Raw genomic sequence first — 19,681 nt, 5'->3', positions numbered from 1 at the left:
TGCTGTGGTACCCAGTTTTTTTTTTTTTTTTTACACAATGCTTTCCAACTTTTTTGTGAAAGTAGGTGACCAAAGAGAGGTAGAGAGAAATGAGCAGGTCACAAACCTCAATAAATAAATTGTCCATCTAAATTTTTTTGTTTTTTGCCCGCTCTTTTCTAATTACTTATGGTTTCTTTTTCCTTTTTTATCTAGTTGTAATTTTTACCCGCCAAATCATAGCGCACCTTTTCATACATACGCCTGAAAAATTTAGTAATTTTGGTATCTCATAAAACATTTACAAACCTGTTTTGGGAGGAAAAAAAAGATAACTAAATTAAGCCTTTTAATTATTGACGAACTGACGCGAAGCAGAAAAGGTGCAGAGTAAATACAAAGAAAACAGGAACGTTAATTAAATCTCAGTAAAAGGATCAGAATGTATTTCTAATACAGGAACGTTGAATGAGTCTGAATTATTGACTAAATGAAACCATTCAATAAATAAACAGATAAATTGGCAGAGAGCTTAACTCCCCCAACGGCAGACCCAAAGTTACACCCTTGTCCGCCACAGATAACGGTCACAGTCCAAGGGGAGGGCGCTGGCCGCCTGGTTGGAGAGTCTGAGCAGAATGGATCAGAAAGTAATAACCCTCTTAATTTTAACGATGCTGCATCATGGCGACTAAAATTACCGTTTCTGATTTTAGGCTCGAAGGGCTCAGCTTGCCTGGTTCTAAGAAGCTCTGATTAGTTCTGATCATTATGGAAAATATCTCTCACACTGCAAAATAATGCACATAATGCCTTCTTTGGCATATAAATCTTTCCTATCAGGGGTTCACGTCAGGTTGTTTTTTCAATATCGTTTAGCTAATTTTTCAATAGCTCACCCAAAGATTGAGATTTGGTATTCCATATTTATTGTTATTTTTTATAAATAATAGGGGCTTGAACATTTTGCACACAGGGTAGGCCTATTTTAATCTGCCAATAGCCTGGAAAACACTTGCTCAGACTTGACTGTTGATTTTCCTAGCATGGTTAACATGTCAGGTCACTTTGGGACATGCCAGTAATTCTCAAGTTACCTCCATTACTCATGGAGGCTTTGACAGTGCCATTCAGAGAATCGGATAGCTTTGGATGAGGTTCCATTCCACATTCGGTAATAGAGCTCTACAGTAAATTAGAAAATCATCAACAAGTGGATTGATTTCAATAATTAAATTCATCATTTTAAATTTACACATAGTGTACATATATTGAATTGTATATATATATATGTTAAATTTGATGATTATTACTTCAAACTAATGGAAACCCTGTCAACATTACATCTGGTCAATCAGATATTTTTAGTACAGAAATGGCATTTCCATGGTGTAAATGGTAAATGGCTTGTACTTGTAACTGGTCTTGACTACCTCCAAAGCACTTTACACTACAGTCTTAGTCACATTCACCCATTCACACTGACATATGTTAGTAGCTACAGCTGCCCTGGGGCAGACTGACAGAGGTGAGGCTGAGGTGAAGTGTCTTGCCCAAAGGACACACGACAGAGACAGTCGAACCGGCAACCCGCCAATTGCAAGACAAACCCCTTAACCTCTGTGCCACCGTCGCCCCATAAGGTGACGTGTGGCTAAGACATGAAAAACTTGACAGATGTGAAGCAGACTTTCTGGTCCTTGCTAAAGAAATTGGCCGTTAAGAGTGCTGTATCCAACCATAATAGGAAAGTTGAGTGGAGGGAAAAATGTGGTACAAAAAGATGCACAAGTAATTTGTGTTTGTCTTTATTTATTTATTAAAATGAGTTAAATTTGTATTGATATTCTTTTTTTAATTAAGATGGGCCTGTATTAGAAACACATAAACTGATGGACTTTAAAAAAAAAAAAAACTTTAAACATTAGATATAAATTGTGTGTACTTGCGTAAATGGACACTTTGAGAATATATCATATTTGTATTGGTTTAAATTGTTTTTTTTTTGTTTGTTTTTTTATCTCCGGTTGCATTTTAAGTTAAGTAAGGAATTGTCTGAAATTTCTTGTGAATTATTCACGAAGGCCAGACCCGCAAACAAGGTGACTCATCCGCTTTTCATTGCAGGTCTGAGGTTGAAATGGTTTGGTATTTTTCCCCCTACTGTGATTAGTAGCACATGACTGATATTTACGGTTTTTCTTTTTTGGTGCTGCCACAGTCAAGGTTTTAAATGAGCCAGACTGGGGCAATGCGATGGCATAAATAGGTTGCAAACCAGTTAGTGGTGAGAGAAAACCGTCATCTGTGTGTATGAGCGGTCAATTGAAACATTTCCATGTTTAATGAACTCCTTAAAGGTGCATAGCCACGTTATTTGACTTTTGTTTTTATTTATACATCAATAGCTCACTCTGGTACAGTCTTTTTTTTTTTTTTTTTCTGCAGCGCACATTGTGTTGCATGTTTGCTAAAATTGTTTTTTTTTTTTTTTTTTATCTCATTTGTCCAGAAATCCTTCTTTGATACGTTTACTCTATGTAGTTTTTGGCTTTCTTTCAACGGCTGCTTTAGTCGTGTCAATCTGTAAAGGCCAGATTTGGGGAGTGCATGACTGACGGTTGTCCTGTCAGCAGCTTCTCCCAACTGAGCTGTGGATCTCTGCAGCTCCTCCAGAGTTAACGTTGGCCTCTGGGCTGCTTGCCTGAAAGACTTGAAAGTTGTTTTCAGGGCTGTCCAGAGTGGCGGTTGACCATGTCTTGGTAGATATGGAGTTGTGGAATAGTTTTTCATTTTTGCACGAGATGCTTTAAAGCCTGGGGTATTGTTTTGTAACCTAACCTTGCTATAAACTTGATCTCTGGCCTGTTTGATATAGTTCTTGGTCTTCATGGTGCCATTTGCTCAGTAATGTTCTCTAATAAACAACATTAGGACTTCACAGAACAGCTGGATTTGTATTGAGATTAAATTACAGACAGAGTCCACCTGTGTGTTAATAGTAAGAAACAGCGCTGGAGGCAGTTGTTTGCACTGGATTTTATTTAGGGGTTTCAGAGTTAGGGGCCTGAATATAAATGCACGCTATGCTTGTCAGATTTATATTTGTAAAAAAAAAAAAAAAAAAATTTGAAAACCATGAAGCCTATTCCTTTAATTTTCATTTAGAAAGTATTTTGTGTTGATCTGCCACCAAATTTGAATAAATTACATCAGTGCTACAAGTCACAAAAAACATTTTTATTTTTGTTGTGACCAGGCTGTTGTTCAAATGTGTTTCTCACCTTTTGATGCTGTAACATGATCACATCTATGTGTCGTCTAGTACCGTGTGCGCAGCTAATCTTATGCGAGACAGAGGTGTAAATAGACGTTTTAATATTGCAACTATTTGACTGTGATTTCTAATACCGCGCAACTAAATTGCAATTTCGGTTTGAAAAAAAGCTGTGTTGAAATTAGAAATCCAGCTTCAGGCTACGTTCTATTAGTGGTTTATTTCCTACCTTTTGTTTTTCGGTGACAGAGAACCCAAAGTCTTGCATTTTAATCAGGTGATGAAACAAGTCTGAGTTAGACATGGGCCAATTACTGACAAAAGGGTTTAAAAAAAATTGCAGTTTGAAAACTGCTAAAACATTTTCCTCCATCCCATTGCTACGGTTTAAAGTCCCTTTAATGAGATGTCAGAAGAGAAAACATGGGACAGTGGTGAACCTTCCCAGGAGTGAGCGGCTAAACTAAAGTGCTCCAGCAGCGCATATGAAGCCTAAACAACATCTAGAGCCCTGCAGGCTTCACTCGCCTGAGCTGAGGTCAATGCTCACGATTCAACGAAAATCTCATCCAAGCAGAGTTCCCACTGCTGACCAGCAGAACCATAAACACTTATTTCACATTTGCTAAAAAAAAAAAAAAAAAAAAAGTAAATAAAAATCTTGATGACCCTTAAGACCTTTGGGGAAAATATTCTCTGACCTGACGAGACCAAATGGGAACTAATATCTGATATAAAATTAACTGCATTTAAGAAAAAGATCATCATACAGGCAGTCTGGCATGGAGCGAGGGTCTGGGGCTGGAAGACATGCCCTTATCGATGGAGCCAAGAATACTGAGCGCTAAAAGAAATAATCCTGAAAGAGAATGTCCAGTCATCGGTTTGTGACCTTAAACACTCGGGTTATGCAGCACAGCAGGAAGTCCACCATGAAAGCAGCCAAACCCAGAGCTAATTCTCACTGAGCGGCTGTGGCATAACTTCAAACGGGTCATTTAGCTGGAAAACCCTCCAGTAGGGCTAATTTAAAACAATTTTGTAAAGAGTGGCCAGAAATTCCCCCTCAACCATGTAAAAGAATTGTTGCCCTTTATGGCAAATGATTTCTTCCCACCAAGGGTGGTGCAACCCCCTTATTAGGTTTAGGGGATAGCACTTTTTTTTTTCACCTCGTATTTGAGCAGTTTTTTTGCTTAATGAATAAAATCGTCATTCAAGTTTTCTTTGCTTTAATAATAGACGTTAGTTTTGATCTATACTGACAAAAAAAAAGAAGAAATCTATGAAATGGACCCTAACAGCTCTGTATAATGTTGCTTAAGTCTGTATCAAAGGTAAAACATTAATGAATAAATGTTATAGGTAACCTGAATATAATTGTAATCTGTCAGAGCAATTTAGCAGCAGTAGGAATAATTAGTCCTTTTCTGCTTTTCATTAAAAGCTAATAGGTTGTGTTTAAATGCTGTGATACTATATTATCCTACTCTGGTACTGGCCCATGTTTACTCAAAACAACATCAAACCGTGTGTTTTTTGTTATTTTTTTAGACAATAAAATCATTAGAAAGTAAAATTAAAAGTAGATTTTTTTTTTTTATTTCCTAATTTATCAGTGTGTTTGTAGGATACTCGAGCAAAACGTTGAGCGCTGTTAAAAATATCCGCTACAAACGGGTCCTGTTTTAGCCTGGCGGTCTAGCAAAGGCACGCATTTTAAAACCAGAATAGCTTTCACGTAACCCAGCTGCGTTGATCTTCATACCAGTCAGCTCGCAGACGAGCGCCGGTTGTTAACCACGTCACCGCGCTCAGACTCATCGTAAGTCAGGCTCTCGTTTTCTGCCCTGCACTCCTACACGGAGTTGGTCAAACATTTCCCTGGGTCCCGGTCTTACTCTCACGTCCCCTCCCCCTGACTGCACTTTGACAACTGAGATCAGCATCCTGTGGGCTTCTCGGCTCGGTTTCACTTACCGCAGAACCTGCCGTGTAAGTCATCAAACGCGACCGGCTGAGCGACCTTTTCTAAACGTAGTTCACAAGAGGTGGGCTGCTTTCAATTCAGGGGAGTTTTTTTTTTTTTTTTCTTTACATCAATAAAATTTGTGCAGTGTCTAACTTAATTTTTCCAGGTCTTCTCAGAAAATAAGACAACAGAGATGTGGCTGTTTGGGCGTGACATTTAATTAAATCAATCCTCGACATGTTAAACCGATGGAAGAAAAGCTGCTCTCAACGCCAGGACGGAATGATTGTGTTTCACTGGGTGTGCAAACTAGTCACCTTTAAGGTACCGTGTGTTGGACGAGCCTGAAATCCCCCTGAGGATCGCTGGGGGTCTCCCATATGAAGAGCCGGACCGCTACGCGTCTTATTCTCCCTGGTGACATAACGCTTGACACACAGCACATCCGGCTCATCGGGTCTTCCTGCTACTTGTTTTGAAGAAGCAGTGGAGATTCGGTTTTCCGTCGTGCTCGACTTTCATTTCCCCGTTCCGTCGTATAAAAGTGGGAATTGTAAGCTCTGTTAAAGCTGGAGAGAAAAACATCGAACCATGTTACCGTTTGATCAAACCAGCCGGTTAATTCCAAGGAAAAACGAGGCCTGTGCCGTTATTTCTACGGTAAGAACGGCCAACGCTGCTAGTTGGAAAAAAGGTTTAACAGCTTTCCACTGGACGCTGCTTGTTAATTATTTACCCCACTAATGATAAAACATTTCCGTCATGCAGTTACGTTTGTGTGGTCGGCGTGATGCGAGTTACCGTAAGCGGGGTCTTGCTGTTGCTGAGGAGTTATTGCTTCCAGTACGCATTAAACCTGGATGTGGTTATAAAATTAATTATTACCTCAAAAAGTATTAATATCCCTCAAACTCTTTATTGCTCATGTAATGGTGTGTTGTCTGGATTTGACTAGCTTGACCAACAAAAAGTAGTGCCTAACTTTACCAAAACAGGATATGGAGTCTTTGTTTTTTTGTTTGTTTTTTTTAAAGAAAGAAAGAAAAAAAAGATTAAACAATATAAAAACTCTGTGGCGCATTTCCACTGCTCAGCCCCCTTTACTCTGATAACCTTAAATAACATCCAGTGAAACCAACTGCCTCTTCCTTCGAGCCAGGTAGGGGCGCAGCAAAGACGTGGAACAAGGCGCTCTGGCCAGATAAGACCATAATATCTTTATCTTTCTTTTTTTTTTTTTTTTTTTTTTGGCCTAACTGCTAATTATGTTTTTGTGGAGAAAGACCAACTCTGCGCATCACTCCCAAGTCACCGTCCCATCTGTGAACATGGTGATGGCAGCATCATGCTGTGGGGAGGAGCTTCTTTAGCAGAGACAGGGACGTTTGTCAGAGTTGATGGGGAAAATGGAGCCTTAACATACAGTCAGAGATACAGTGGCCTAGTCAAAGTCCAGACCTAAATCAGAGGTTTGAAACAAATGCTGTTCTGTTGCCCTCCATACAATATGGCAGAGCTTGCACCATTTTAGCAAGAAGAAATGGCAAAGATGGTCGAGACATACGACAGAGGACTTATAATTGTCTCAGCCCTCAGCAGAGGTGGCTAGTAACTAGTTACATTTACTCAGTTACATTTACATGAGTAACGTTTTGAACAAAATGTACTTCTGGGAGTAGTTTTACTGCACTCCACGTCTTACTTTTACTCAAGTAAATATTATAAAACAATATAGCTAGTCTTGAGTAAAAATTCAATTTTAACTTCACTGAATAAATAACAAAGTTGATAAGATATTGTCATTGGAAGTACTTTGCACTGTCCTAACCTACCATATATACATTAAACTGCTTAGTTTAATAAGTCTTATGTCAAAAAACATTGTTTAGAAAGGTTTTCCTTCTGTCTGAATTTGTTTCTTTGTAATTGTTTGTAAATGGTTAATGTTAGTCATTAAAATATCAGAATTTGTACATAATTAAATATTTTTGCCTGGCCAATATTAAGTTAGCTGTTATAAATATCTACTTAGTACTTGAGTAGCCTTCTTACCAAATACCTTTTTACTCTTACATGACAAATTTCTTGGTTGGGTACTCTTTGCTATGACTAGAGTAAAAATATGTTGCTCCTCCTACATTTCTGTGTCCAAAACAAAGATAAACCGAACAGCAAAAGCCTTAATGCACTGTTGTGTTCTTCCTCCAGGCGCTCTGACCGAGTGCTACGACGAGCTGGGGAATCGATACCAGCTGCCGGTGTACTGCCTCTCCCCTCCCGTCAACATGATCGAAGAGCGCTCGGACGAGCCCGACGGCTCCGACCCGGACTCCGTGACGGCGGACCCATCCACGGGCAGCGCCAGCGACCCCGTTCCCGGCGGCGAGTGCCAGCTGCGGCTCCGGCTCTCCACGGGCCGCGACCTGCGGCTGGCGGTGCGCTCCACGGACACGGTGGGCATGATGAAGCGTCGCCTGCAGAACCTGGAGGGCGTGCCGGCCGCCACGCAGCGCTGGTTTTTCTCAGGTCGGCCGCTGACGGACCGGCTGCGCTTGGACCAACTCAACATTTCCAGGGACTACGTAGTTCAGGTGATCCTAAGCCAGCGGCCCCCGCCGGAGCCCGCCCCGTCCCCCGGACACACAGCGGAGGCGTCCGGGCCAGCGGCGGAGGAAGGAGTGCCTGCCCTGCCTCAAGAGCCCACGCCGGTAGAGAATTAAGCGAAGCCCGGGCCCCGTCGGCGTAAAGCGATGACGAGGGGACGCAGCTGAATTAAAGGCGACTCTCCTTCTCCCCTGTGTTCGTCCGTTGTCTTCGCCGAGAAGGGCTAAGTTAAGGCGGAGGAGCACAAAGACTCTTCTACGGAGAAAAGGCTCCTTGTTTTGGTTTTTACACGTTGAAATTTGGACCTTTTTTTTTTTTAAGTCTTTTTAACTGTTCCTATGGAAACCAAACTACAAAAGAAGAACTTTGTGAGATGGTTACAAGGTTCGCTTCGCAGCCGAGAGGTCAAAGCGTCTCCATGTTGGAAGTTCTGCTCACAGAGGGGGAGCGAAAAGCAGATCTGTCTTTTTCAGGCTGCAGCGTCTGGCCTTCTGTCCTCGGTGCAGACGGCTGAGACGAAAGGGAGACAGTTCAACAATCAAACGTTTTTAATGCATTATAGCAACTAATGGGGGTCACATCTAATCATTTCAGTCAGGGTAGACGAGAAAGCTAACAACTGTGATGAAACTGCTAAGAGATTTTGTCTTTAGTATTGTGAAGAGCCGGCAGTCTGGAAATAAGGCCGGGGGCTGCTGCTGGATTCAAGGCTTCACTTTGATTCACTGAACAGTCAAATTAATCATTTAGAAAAACAGTAAGGTTTGTGTGTGTATGTGTGTTTGTGTGTGTGCGTGTGTGTGTGTGAGGAGGCTCCCACGACCACGTTTATCCATGAGCGAAAAAGGATGGACCTCAGAAACACAGTTGCATATTTTGAATAAAAATAGATTCTTTTTTTAATTAAGAGTTGTCCGGTGTTTTTATGTTTCCTTCATCTTCGTCCAGTCGTTTCCTGTGGGCTGATATATTTATTGTGAATTTACGTTAGAAACATGGGACAGTTTGCATCAAAGACAAAATGTCTACACGCGCATCTATATTGATCGGAATAGGATTGAGAATGTATTTTGTTTCGGTAATTCATAAAAAAGAGAAAAAAAAAAAGTCAAATTCACACAGCGGCTCATAAACATTTCCACCTCTGTTAAAATTCCAGGTTTTGTGATGCAGGAAAATTAGGCTTTGATCATTTCAAACTTTTTTTTTTTCCCCCACTTGCAAACATGACAGTACAGACCAAAAGTTTGGACACACCTTCTCATTCAAAGAATTTTCTTTATTTTTTATGACTATGGAAATTGTAGATTCACACTGAAGACATTAAAACTATGAATTAAAACATGTGGAATTATATACTTAACAAAAAAGCGTGAAACAACTGAAAATATGTCTTATATTCTAGGTTCCTCAATGTAGCCACGTTTTGCTTTGATTACTGTTTCGCACACTCTTGGCATTCTCTGGATGAGTTTCAAGAGGGTAATCACCTGGAATGGTCTTCCTACAGTCTTGAAGGAGTTCCCAGAGATGCTTAGCACTTGTTGGCCCTTTTGCCTTCACTCTGCGGTCCAGCTCACCCCAAACCATCTCCATTGTGTTCAGGTCTGGTGATTGTGGAGGCCAGGTCATCTGGCACAGCACCCTGTCACTCTTCTTTTTGGTCAAATAGCCCTTACAACAGCCTGGAGGTGTGTTTGGACTCATTGTCCTGGTGAAAAAATAAATGATGGTCCAACTAGACGCAAACCGGATGGAACAGCATGCAGCTTCAAGATGCTGTGGTAGCCATGCTGGTATAGTATGTGTCACCAGCAAAGCACCCCCCACACCATCACACCTCCTCCTCCATGCTTCACGGTGGGTACCAGGCAAAGACACGATGGTTGGAACCAAAGAATCTCAAATTTGGACTCATCAGACCAAAGCACTGGTTTCCACTGCTCTAATGTAGTCCGTGGGCCAGAATCTGTAGGACGTCTCCTTAAGAACTTTCGAATGAACTGTCAGGGGGCAACTTTCTTCCACCAGGATAAGTTGCTACACATAGCAGTGATCTCAAAACACCAATGTTCCCACGTTTTCACTTGCACATTAATAAGTTATAGCCGATAAAAAAAATCTAAACTGTGGCGCTCAGGTCCAAGAGGTCACGTTATTCGATTTTTGCTGCTCAGCCAATCAGATTGCTGTATTGTCAGCCGAGCGAGTTCATCAGTTTATCATGGGTGCACCCGTAAGATGTTTGTATGAGTCACTACCACTGAGCTATATAATACACTGGAGTGCTGATTTTGCAGAAAAACTGAAGTCACTGGCTGCCATCTTGCTACTCCGTACTCTAACAGAATCCCACAGGATTTGGTTGCAACAACAAGCAGTTTTCTGGCTGTGTGAAAACGTTTCACAGGTAATTCTACAGTCAGTGGATGTACTAACACTATCAACTACTAGGAAAGTAGGTGCTGAAATATTTTACATGTTATATTAAATATATTTATATGTATATATAAGTATGTGTATATGTATATCTGTATATATATGTATACATATATGTAAAATAAACTAAAATAAAATATGTATACATATATGTAAAATAAACTAAATGTACGCTCTAATTCACCCGTTTTGTCACGGTGTTTGGCAAGAACAGTCCTTTTGCCTACTGGCGTAACCCGGAAGTAGCGCGGACGTCACACGTAAACTACTCTAAAGCTTGAAGAATATTCGAAATGAAATACGCTTCTATACTCCTAAACGTGTTTATAGCTGGGGTATTTTTTATGTACTTTAAGAAATGGTGTATATATTCTTATTTCCCTAACCACAACTGGGAAACATTTTTGCTATTAAAAACACACACACAAGAAAACTAGGTATGTGTGTATATATATATATATATATATATATATATATATATATATATATATATATATATATATATATATATATATATATATATTCTGTATTTATTTGTAAAATATGCAATATGTACGCAATTACAAAGATTTACATAAAGAAACCCCCGCCTCGAAAAAATACATAAGAATAAAAAAGTAAGAAAAACGAAATATTGCCTACCGGAAGTTATTCTGTTCGCGCGTGCGCAAATGAGCTGATGGTACGGATCGTGCTACCGGTACGGATGATCGGGTAGTGACAGTATGCATTTGTTTCCAGACGAAGAAAGTCCAATAATAGCATTTTCAGGTGCCAGTTGGCAGAGATCTTGACGGCAAGGAAAAGAAATATTCCAGACCATCCATCCATCATTCATTTTCTAACACGCTTATCCCCGCTAGGTTTATGGTCTGGAACTTCTCAGTGACCGATAGTGCGTTGCTAGGCAACAAGGAAGCGAGTATGCAAAGCATTCCGGGTAATGTAGTGGTTCATTACAACTATCAAAACGGACACTGAAGCCGGATAAACATGCATAGATAAAATTAAATAAATTCAAAACTCTTGATAAAACATTTAAACAAAAGTTTTTAACTTTTTCGGTTTTGTTAATCATGTTTTAGTTTGTCTTGGGATTTTCTTCCCTCCACCCCCCCCCCCCCCCCCCCTCCAGCCTAATGGAACAGTCCACGGTTAGAACGCTGCGTAAAGCGCGGTAACTAATCAGTTTGTCTTCAAGCCAGGGTCGAACTGGAAGAATTTTCAAAATTTTACCGTTTCGTTTAAATGGTAAGAGTGATCTTTAAGGTTTAAGTATATATTTTTAATGGAATGTAAGCTTGTACAGGCATTTCAGGCTAGATGAATCGTTGTTTATTATGGAGTCCAAAACGACACATTTAACTCGGCAGCAGCGCAGCGAAGATTTTAGTTAACTAACTGATTTTCCTGACATTTTTTAGGCCCAAAAAGACTTATTCAGACTTTATTTTTGTTCAACTGCACAAGGCGGAGGAGCACAAAGACTCTTCTACGGAGAAAAGGCTCCTTGTTTTGGTTTTTTACACGTTGAAATTTGGACCTTTTTTTTTTTTAAGTCTTTTTAACTGTTCCTATGGAAACCAAACTACAAAAGAAGAACTTTGTGAGATGGTTACAAGGTTCGCTTCGCAGCCGAGAGGTCAAAGCGTCTCCATGTTGAAGTTCTGCTCACAGAGGGGGAGCGAAAAGCAGATCTGTCTTTTTCAGGCTGCAGCGTCTGGCCTTCTGTCCTCGGTGCAGACGGCTGAGACGAAAGGGAGACAGTTCAACAATCAAACGTTTTTAATGCATTATAGCAACTAATGGGGGTCACATCTAATCATTTCAGTCAGGGTAGACGAGAAAGCTAACAACTGTGATGAAACTGCTAAGAGATTTTGTCTTTAGTATTGTGAAGAGCCGGCAGTCTGGAAATAAGGCCGGGGGCTGCTGCTGGATTCAAGGCTTCACTTTGATTCACTGAACAGTCAAATTAATCATTTAGAAAAACAGTAAGGTTTGTGTGTGTATGTGTGTTTGTGTGTGTGCGTGTGTGTGTGTGAGGAGGCTCCCACGACCACGTTTATCCATGAGCGAAAAAGGATGGACCTCAGAAACACAGTTGCATATTTTGAATAAAAATAGATTCTTTTTTTAATTAAGAGTTGTCCGGTGTTTTTATGTTTCCTTCATCTTCGTCCAGTCGTTTCCTGTGGGCTGATATATTTATTGTGAATTTACGTTAGAAACATGGGACAGTTTGCATCAAAGACAAAATGTCTACACGCGCATCTATATTGATCGGAATAGGATTGAGAATGTATTTTGTTTCGGTAATTCATAAAAAAGAGAAAAAAAAAAGTCAAATTCACACAGCGGCTCATAAACATTTCCACCTCTGTTAAAATTCCAGGTTTTGTGATGCAGGAAAATTAGGCTTTGATCATTTCAAACTTTTTTTTTTTCCCCCACTTGCAAACATGACAGTACAGACCAAAAGTTTGGACACACCTTCTCATTCAAAGAATTTTCTTTATTTTTTATGACTATGGAAATTGTAGATTCACACTGAAGACATTAAAACTATGAATTAAAACATGTGGAATTATATACTTAACAAAAAAGCGTGAAACAACTGAAAATATGTCTTATATTCTAGGTTCCTCAATGTAGCCACGTTTTGCTTTGATTACTGTTTCGCACACTCTTGGCATTCTCTGGATGAGTTTCAAGAGGTAATCACCTGGAATGGTCTTCCTACAGTCTTGAAGGAGTTCCCAGAGATGCTTAGCACTTGTTGGCCCTTTTGCCTTCACTCTGCGGTCCAGCTCACCCCAAACCATCTCCATTGTGTTCAGGTCTGGTGATTGTGGAGGCCAGGTCATCTGGCACAGCACCCTGTCACTCTTCTTTTTGGTCAAATAGCCCTTACACAGCCTGGAGGTGTGTTTGGACTCATTGTCCTGGTGAAAAAATAAATGATGGTCCAACTAGACGCAAACCGGATGGAACAGCATGCAGCTTCAAGATGCTGTGGTAGCCATGCTGGTATAGTATGTGTCACCAGCAAAGCACCCCCCCACACCATCACACCTCCTCCTCCATGCTTCACGGTGGGTACCAGGCAAAGACACGATGGTTGGAACCAAAGAATCTCAAATTTGGACTCATCAGACCAAAGCACTGGTTTCCACTGCTCTAATGTAGTCCGTGGGCCAGAATCTGTAGGACGTCTCCTTAAGAACTTTCGAATGAACTGTCAGGGGGCAACTTTCTTCCACCAGGATAAGTTGCTACACATAGCAGTGATCTCAAAACACCAATGTTCCCACGTTTTCACTTGCACATTAATAAGTTATAGCCGATAAAAAAAATCTAAACTGTGGCGCTCAGGTCCAAGAGGTCACGTTATTCGATTTTTGCTGCTCAGCCAATCAGATTGCTGTATTGTCAGCCGAGCGAGTTCATCAGTTTATCATGGGTGCACCCGTAAGATGTTTGTATGAGTCACTACCACTGAGCTATATAATACACTGGAGTGCTGATTTTGCAGAAAAACTGAAGTCACTGGCTGCCATCTTGCTACTCCGTACTCTAACAGAATCCCACAGGATTTGGTTGCAACAACAAGCAGTTTTCTGGCTGTGTGAAAACGTTTCACAGGTAATTCTACAGTCAGTGGATGTACTAACACTATCAACTACTAGGAAAGTAGGTGCTGAAATATTTTACATGTTATATTAAATATATTTATATGTATATATAAGTATGTGTATATGTATATCTGTATATATATGTATACATATATGTAAAATAAACTAAAATAAAATATGTATACATATATGTAAAATAAACTAAATGTACGCTCTAATTCACCCGTTTTGTCACGGTGTTTGGCAAGAACAGTCCTTTTGCCTACTGGCGTAACCCGGAAGTAGCGCGGACGTCACACGTAAACTACTCTAAAGCTTGAAGAATATTCGAAATGAAATACGCTTCTATACTCCTAAACGTGTTTATAGCTGGGGTATTTTTTTATGTACTTTAAGAAATGGTGTATATATTCTTATTTCCCTAACCACAACTGGGAAACATTTTTGCTATTAAAAACACACACACAAGAAAACTAGGTATGTGTGTATATATATATATATATATATATATATATATATATATATATATATATATATATATATTCTGTATTTATTTGTAAAATATGCAATATGTACGCAATTACAAAGATTTACATAAAGAAACCCCCGCCTCGAAAAAATACATAAGAATAAAAAAGTAAGAAAAACGAAATATTGCCTACCGGAAGTTATTCTGTTCGCGCGTGCGCAAATGAGCTGATGGTACGGATCGTGCTACCGGTACGGATGATCGGGTAGTGACAGTATGCATTTGTTTCCAGACGAAGAAAGTCCAATAATAGCATTTTCAGGTGCCAGTTGGCAGAGATCTTGACGGCAAGGAAAAGAAATATTCCAGACCATCCATCCATCATTCATTTTCTAACACGCTTATCCCCGCTAGGTTTATGGTCTGGAACTTCTCAGTGACCGATAGTGCGTTGCTAGGCAACAAGGAAGCGAGTATGCAAAGCATTCCGGGTAATGTAGTGGTTCATTACAACTATCAAAACGGACACTGAAGCCGGATAAACATGCATAGATAAAATTAAATAAATTCAAAACTCTTGATAAAACATTTAAACAAAAGTTTTTAACTTTTTCGGTTTTGTTAATCATGTTTTAGTTTGTCTTGGGATTTTCTTCCCTCCCCCCCCCCCCCCCCCCCCCCCCCCTCCAGCCTAATGGAACAGTCCACGGTTAGAACGCTGCGTAAAGCGCGGTAACTAATCAGTTTGTCTTCAAGCCAGGGTCGAACTGGAAGAATTTTCAAAATTTTACCGTTTCGTTTAAATGGTAAGAGTGATCTTTAAGGTTTAAGTATATATTTTTAATGGAATGTAAGCTTGTACAGGCATTTCAGGCTAGATGAATCGTTGTTTATTATGGAGTCCAAAACGACACATTTAACTCGGCAGCAGCGCAGCGAAGATTTAGTTAACTAACTGATTTTCCTGACATTTTTTAGGCCCAAAAAGACTTATTCAGACTTTATTTTTGTTCAACTGCACAAGGCGGAGGAGCACAAAGACTCTTCTACGGAGAAAAGGCTCCTTGTTTTGGTTTTTACACGTTGAAATTTGGACCTTTTTTTTTTTTAAGTCTTTTTAACTGTTCCTATGGAAACCAAACTACAAAAGAAGAACTTTGTGAGATGGTTACAAGGTTCGCTTCGCAGCCGAGAGGTCAAAGCGTCTCCATGTTGAAGTTCTGCTCACAGAGGGGGAGCGAAAAGCAGATCTGTCTTTTTCAGGCTGCAGCGTCTGGCCTTCTGTCCTCGGTGCAGACGGCTGAGACGAAAGGGAGACAGTTCAACAATCAAACGTTTTTTAATGCATTATAGCAACTAATGGGGGTCACATCTAATCATTTCAGTCAGGGTAGACGAGAAAGCTAACAACTGTGATGAAACTGCTAAGAGATTTTGTCTTTAGTATTGTGAAGAGCCGGCAGTCTGGAAATAAGGCCGGGGGCTGCTGCTGGATTCAAGGCTTCACTTTGATTCACTGAACAGTCAAATTAATCATTTAGAAAAACAGTAAGGTTTGTGTGTGTATGTGTGTTTGTGTGTGTGCGTGTGTGTGTGTGAGGAGGCTCCCACGACCACGTTTATCCATGAGCGAAAAAGGATGGACCTCAGAAACACAGTTGCATATTTTGAATAAAAATAGATTCTTTTTTTAATTAAGAGTTGTCCGGTGTTTTTATGTTTCCTTCATCTTCGTCCAGTCGTTTCCTGTGGGCTGATATATTTATTGTGAATTTACGTTAGAAACATGGGACAGTTTGCATCAAAGACAAAATGTCTACACGCGCATCTATATTGATCGGAATAGGATTGAGAATGTATTTTGTTTCGGTAATTCATAAAAAAGAGAAAAAAAAAAGTCAAATTCACACAGCGGCTCATAAACATTTCCACCTCTGTTAAAATTCCAGGTTTTGTGATGCAGGAAAATTAGGCTTTGATCATTTCAAACTTTTTTTTTTTCCCCCACTTGCAAACATGACAGTACAGACCAAAAGTTTGGACACACCTTCTCATTCAAAGAATTTTCTTTATTTTTTATGACTATGGAAATTGTAGATTCACACTGAAGACATTAAAACTATGAATTAAAACATGTGGAATTATATACTTAACAAAAAAGCGTGAAACAACTGAAAATATGTCTTATATTCTAGGTTCCTCAATGTAGCCACGTTTTGCTTTGATTACTGTTTCGCACACTCTTGGCATTCTCTGGATGAGTTTCAAGAGGTAATCACCTGGAATGGTCTTCCTACAGTCTTGAAGGAGTTCCCAGAGATGCTTAGCACTTGTTGGCCCTTTTGCCTTCACTCTGCGGTCCAGCTCACCCCAAACCATCTCCATTGGGTTCAGGTCCGGTGATTGTGGAGACCAGGTCATCTGGCACAGCACCCTGTCACTCTTCTTTTTGGTCAAATAGCCCTTACACAGCCTGGAGGTGTGTTTGGACTCATTGTCCTGGTGAAAAAATAAATGATGGTCCAACTAGACGCAAACCGGATGGAACAGCATGCAGCTTCAAGATGCTGTGGTAGCCATGCTGGTATAGTATGTGTCACCAGCAAAGCACCCCCCACACCATCACACCTCCTCCTCCATGCTTCACGGTGGGTACCAGGCAAAGACACGATGGTTGGAACCAAAGAATCTCAAATTTGGACTCATCAGACCAAAGCACTGGTTTCCACTGCTCTAATGTAGTCCGTGGGCCAGAATCTGTAGGACGTCTCCTTAAGAACTTTCGAATGAACTGTCAGGGGGCAACTTTCTTCCACCAGGATAAGTTGCTACACATAGCAGTGATCTCAAAACACCAATGTTCCCACGTTTTCACTTGCACATTAATAAGTTATAGCCGATAAAAAAAATCTAAACTGTGGCGCTCAGGTCCAAGAGGTCACGTTATTCGATTTTTGCTGCTCAGCCAATCAGATTGCTGTATTGTCAGCCGAGCGAGTTCATCAGTTTATCATGGGTGCACCCGTAAGATGTTTGTATGAGTCACTACCACTGAGCTATATAATACACTGGAGTGCTGATTTTGCAGAAAAACTGAAGTCACTGGCTGCCATCTTGCTACTCCGTACTCTAACAGAATCCCACAGGATTTGGTTGCAACAACAAGCAGTTTTCTGGCTGTGTGAAAACGTTTCACAGGTAATTCTACAGTCAGTGGATGTACTAACACTATCAACTACTAGGAAAGTAGGTGCTGAAATATTTTACATGTTATATTAAATATATTTATATGTATATATAAGTATGTGTATATGTATATCTGTATATATATGTATACATATATGTAAAATAAACTAAAATAAAATATGTATACATATATGTAAAATAAACTAAATGTACGCTCTAATTCACCCGTTTTGTCACGGTGTTTGGCAAGAACAGTCCTTTTGCCTACTGGCGTAACCCGGAAGTAGCGCGGACGTCACACGTAAACTACTCTAAAGCTTGAAGAATATTCGAAATGAAATACGCTTCTATACTCCTAAACGTGTTTATAGCTGGGGTATTTTTTTATGTACTTTAAGAAATGGTGTATATATTCTTATTTCCCTAACCACAACTGGGAAACATTTTTGCTATTAAAAACACACACACAAGAAAACTAGGTATGTGTGTATATATATATATATATATATATATATATATATATATATATATATATATATATATATATATATATATATATATATTCTGTATTTATTTGTAAAATATGCAATATGTACGCAATTACAAAGATTTACATAAAGAAACCCCCGCCTCGAAAAAAATACATAAGAATAAAAAAGTAAGAAAAACGAAATATTGCCTACCGGAAGTTATTCTGTTCGCGCGTGCGCAAATGAGCTGATGGTACGGATCGTGCTACCGGTACGGATGATCGGGTAGTGACAGTATGCATTTGTTTCCAGACGAAGAAAGTCCAATAATAGCATTTTCAGGTGCCAGTTGGCAGAGATCTTGACGGCAAGGAAAAGAAATATTCCAGACCATCCATCCATCATTCATTTTCTAACACGCTTATCCCCGCTAGGTTTATGGTCTGGAACTTCTCAGTGACCGATAGTGCGTTGCTAGGCAACAAGGAAGCGAGTATGCAAAGCATTCCGGGTAATGTAGTGGTTCATTACAACTATCAAAACGGACACTGAAGCCGGATAAACATGCATAGATAAAATTAAATAAATTCAAAACTCTTGATAAAACATTTAAACAAAAGTTTTTTAACTTTTTCGGTTTTGTTAATCATGTTTTAGTTTGTCTTGGGATTTTCTTCCCTCCACCCCCCCCCCCCCCCCCCCCCCTCCAGCCTAATGGAACAGTCCACGGTTAGAACGCTGCGTAAAGCGCGGTAACTAATCAGTTTGTCTTCAAGCCAGGGTCGAACTGGAAGAATTTCAAAATTTTACCGTTTCGTTTAAATGGTAAGAGTGATCTTTAAGGTTTAAGTATATATTTTTAATGGAATGTAAGCTTGTACAGGCATTTCAGGCTAGATGAATCGTTGTTTATTATGGAGTCCAAAACGACACATTTAACTCGGCAGCAGCGCAGCGAAGATTTTAGTTAACTAACTGATTTTCCTGACATTTTTTAGGCCCAAAAAGACTTATTCAGACTTTATTTTTGTTCAACTGCACATTTACGATGCACATTTGAGCGAAATTTATTTTTTAAAATCGTTCTAACGTCTCTCAACGGTTAAATTTCCCGCCGTTAATGCAAACAGTCACGTGATCCGGGAACCCGTTAGAGCCACTGAGCTATCGTACTGGTAGCACGATCCGTACCATTAGCTCATTTGCACACGCGCGAATGGAATAACTTCTGGGTCGCCAAAAAATAATGTAATTACGGTACTGAAAATACTTATTTCTATACTTCAGTGTTTCCCGCAGGAATTTGCTTAGACAAGGCGGTGAGTTGTCGGCCGGAACAAGTTTTGCGCGGGGGGGCGTCTGCATCGATGCAGACGCCGACGGTGAAGTCGACCTACTTCTCGCTTCAAAGTAGCCATGTATTTTTTCCTGTTTTTTTTTTTTAACGTCAAATAAACATGCAAGCATATTTTTTTTTTTGTAACATTGGCGAGGCGGTGGCCTGAGTTTGACCGCCTTGCCAAGATAGTGCTGCGGGAAACACTGTACTTAAATCATTAAAGAATGCTAAACTATATTGTATAGAAAATATTTAAGATTTTTCTGGAAGACACTGATGGACCCTGTCTACCCTTGTTAAAGGCTTACTTT

The 19,681-nt window shown here is 40.0% G+C and overlaps 1 protein-coding gene across 1 annotated transcript; it reads left to right on the top strand.

Annotated features, from left to right (window-relative positions):
- Positions 1-7,436: 7,436 nt before the first annotated feature.
- On the top strand, positions 7,437-8,652 carry LOC118564541 (ubiquitin domain-containing protein 2-like; the record flags this gene model as incomplete). The annotated part of the gene is given in 1 exon segment (XM_036142947.1): positions 7,437-8,652. A coding segment is annotated over 1 exon segment (512 nt), but the record flags the coding sequence as incomplete, so codon positions are not given.
- Positions 8,653-19,681: the final 11,029 nt, after the last annotated feature.

Source organism: Fundulus heteroclitus, chromosome 11 (genome assembly GCF_011125445.2).
Source record: "Fundulus heteroclitus isolate FHET01 chromosome 11, MU-UCD_Fhet_4.1, whole genome shotgun sequence".
NCBI classification, from domain to species: domain Eukaryota; kingdom Metazoa; phylum Chordata; class Actinopteri; order Cyprinodontiformes; family Fundulidae; genus Fundulus; species Fundulus heteroclitus.
The sequence above is the reverse complement of the archived record's forward strand: the minus strand, read 5'-3'. Positions and strand labels throughout refer to the sequence as shown.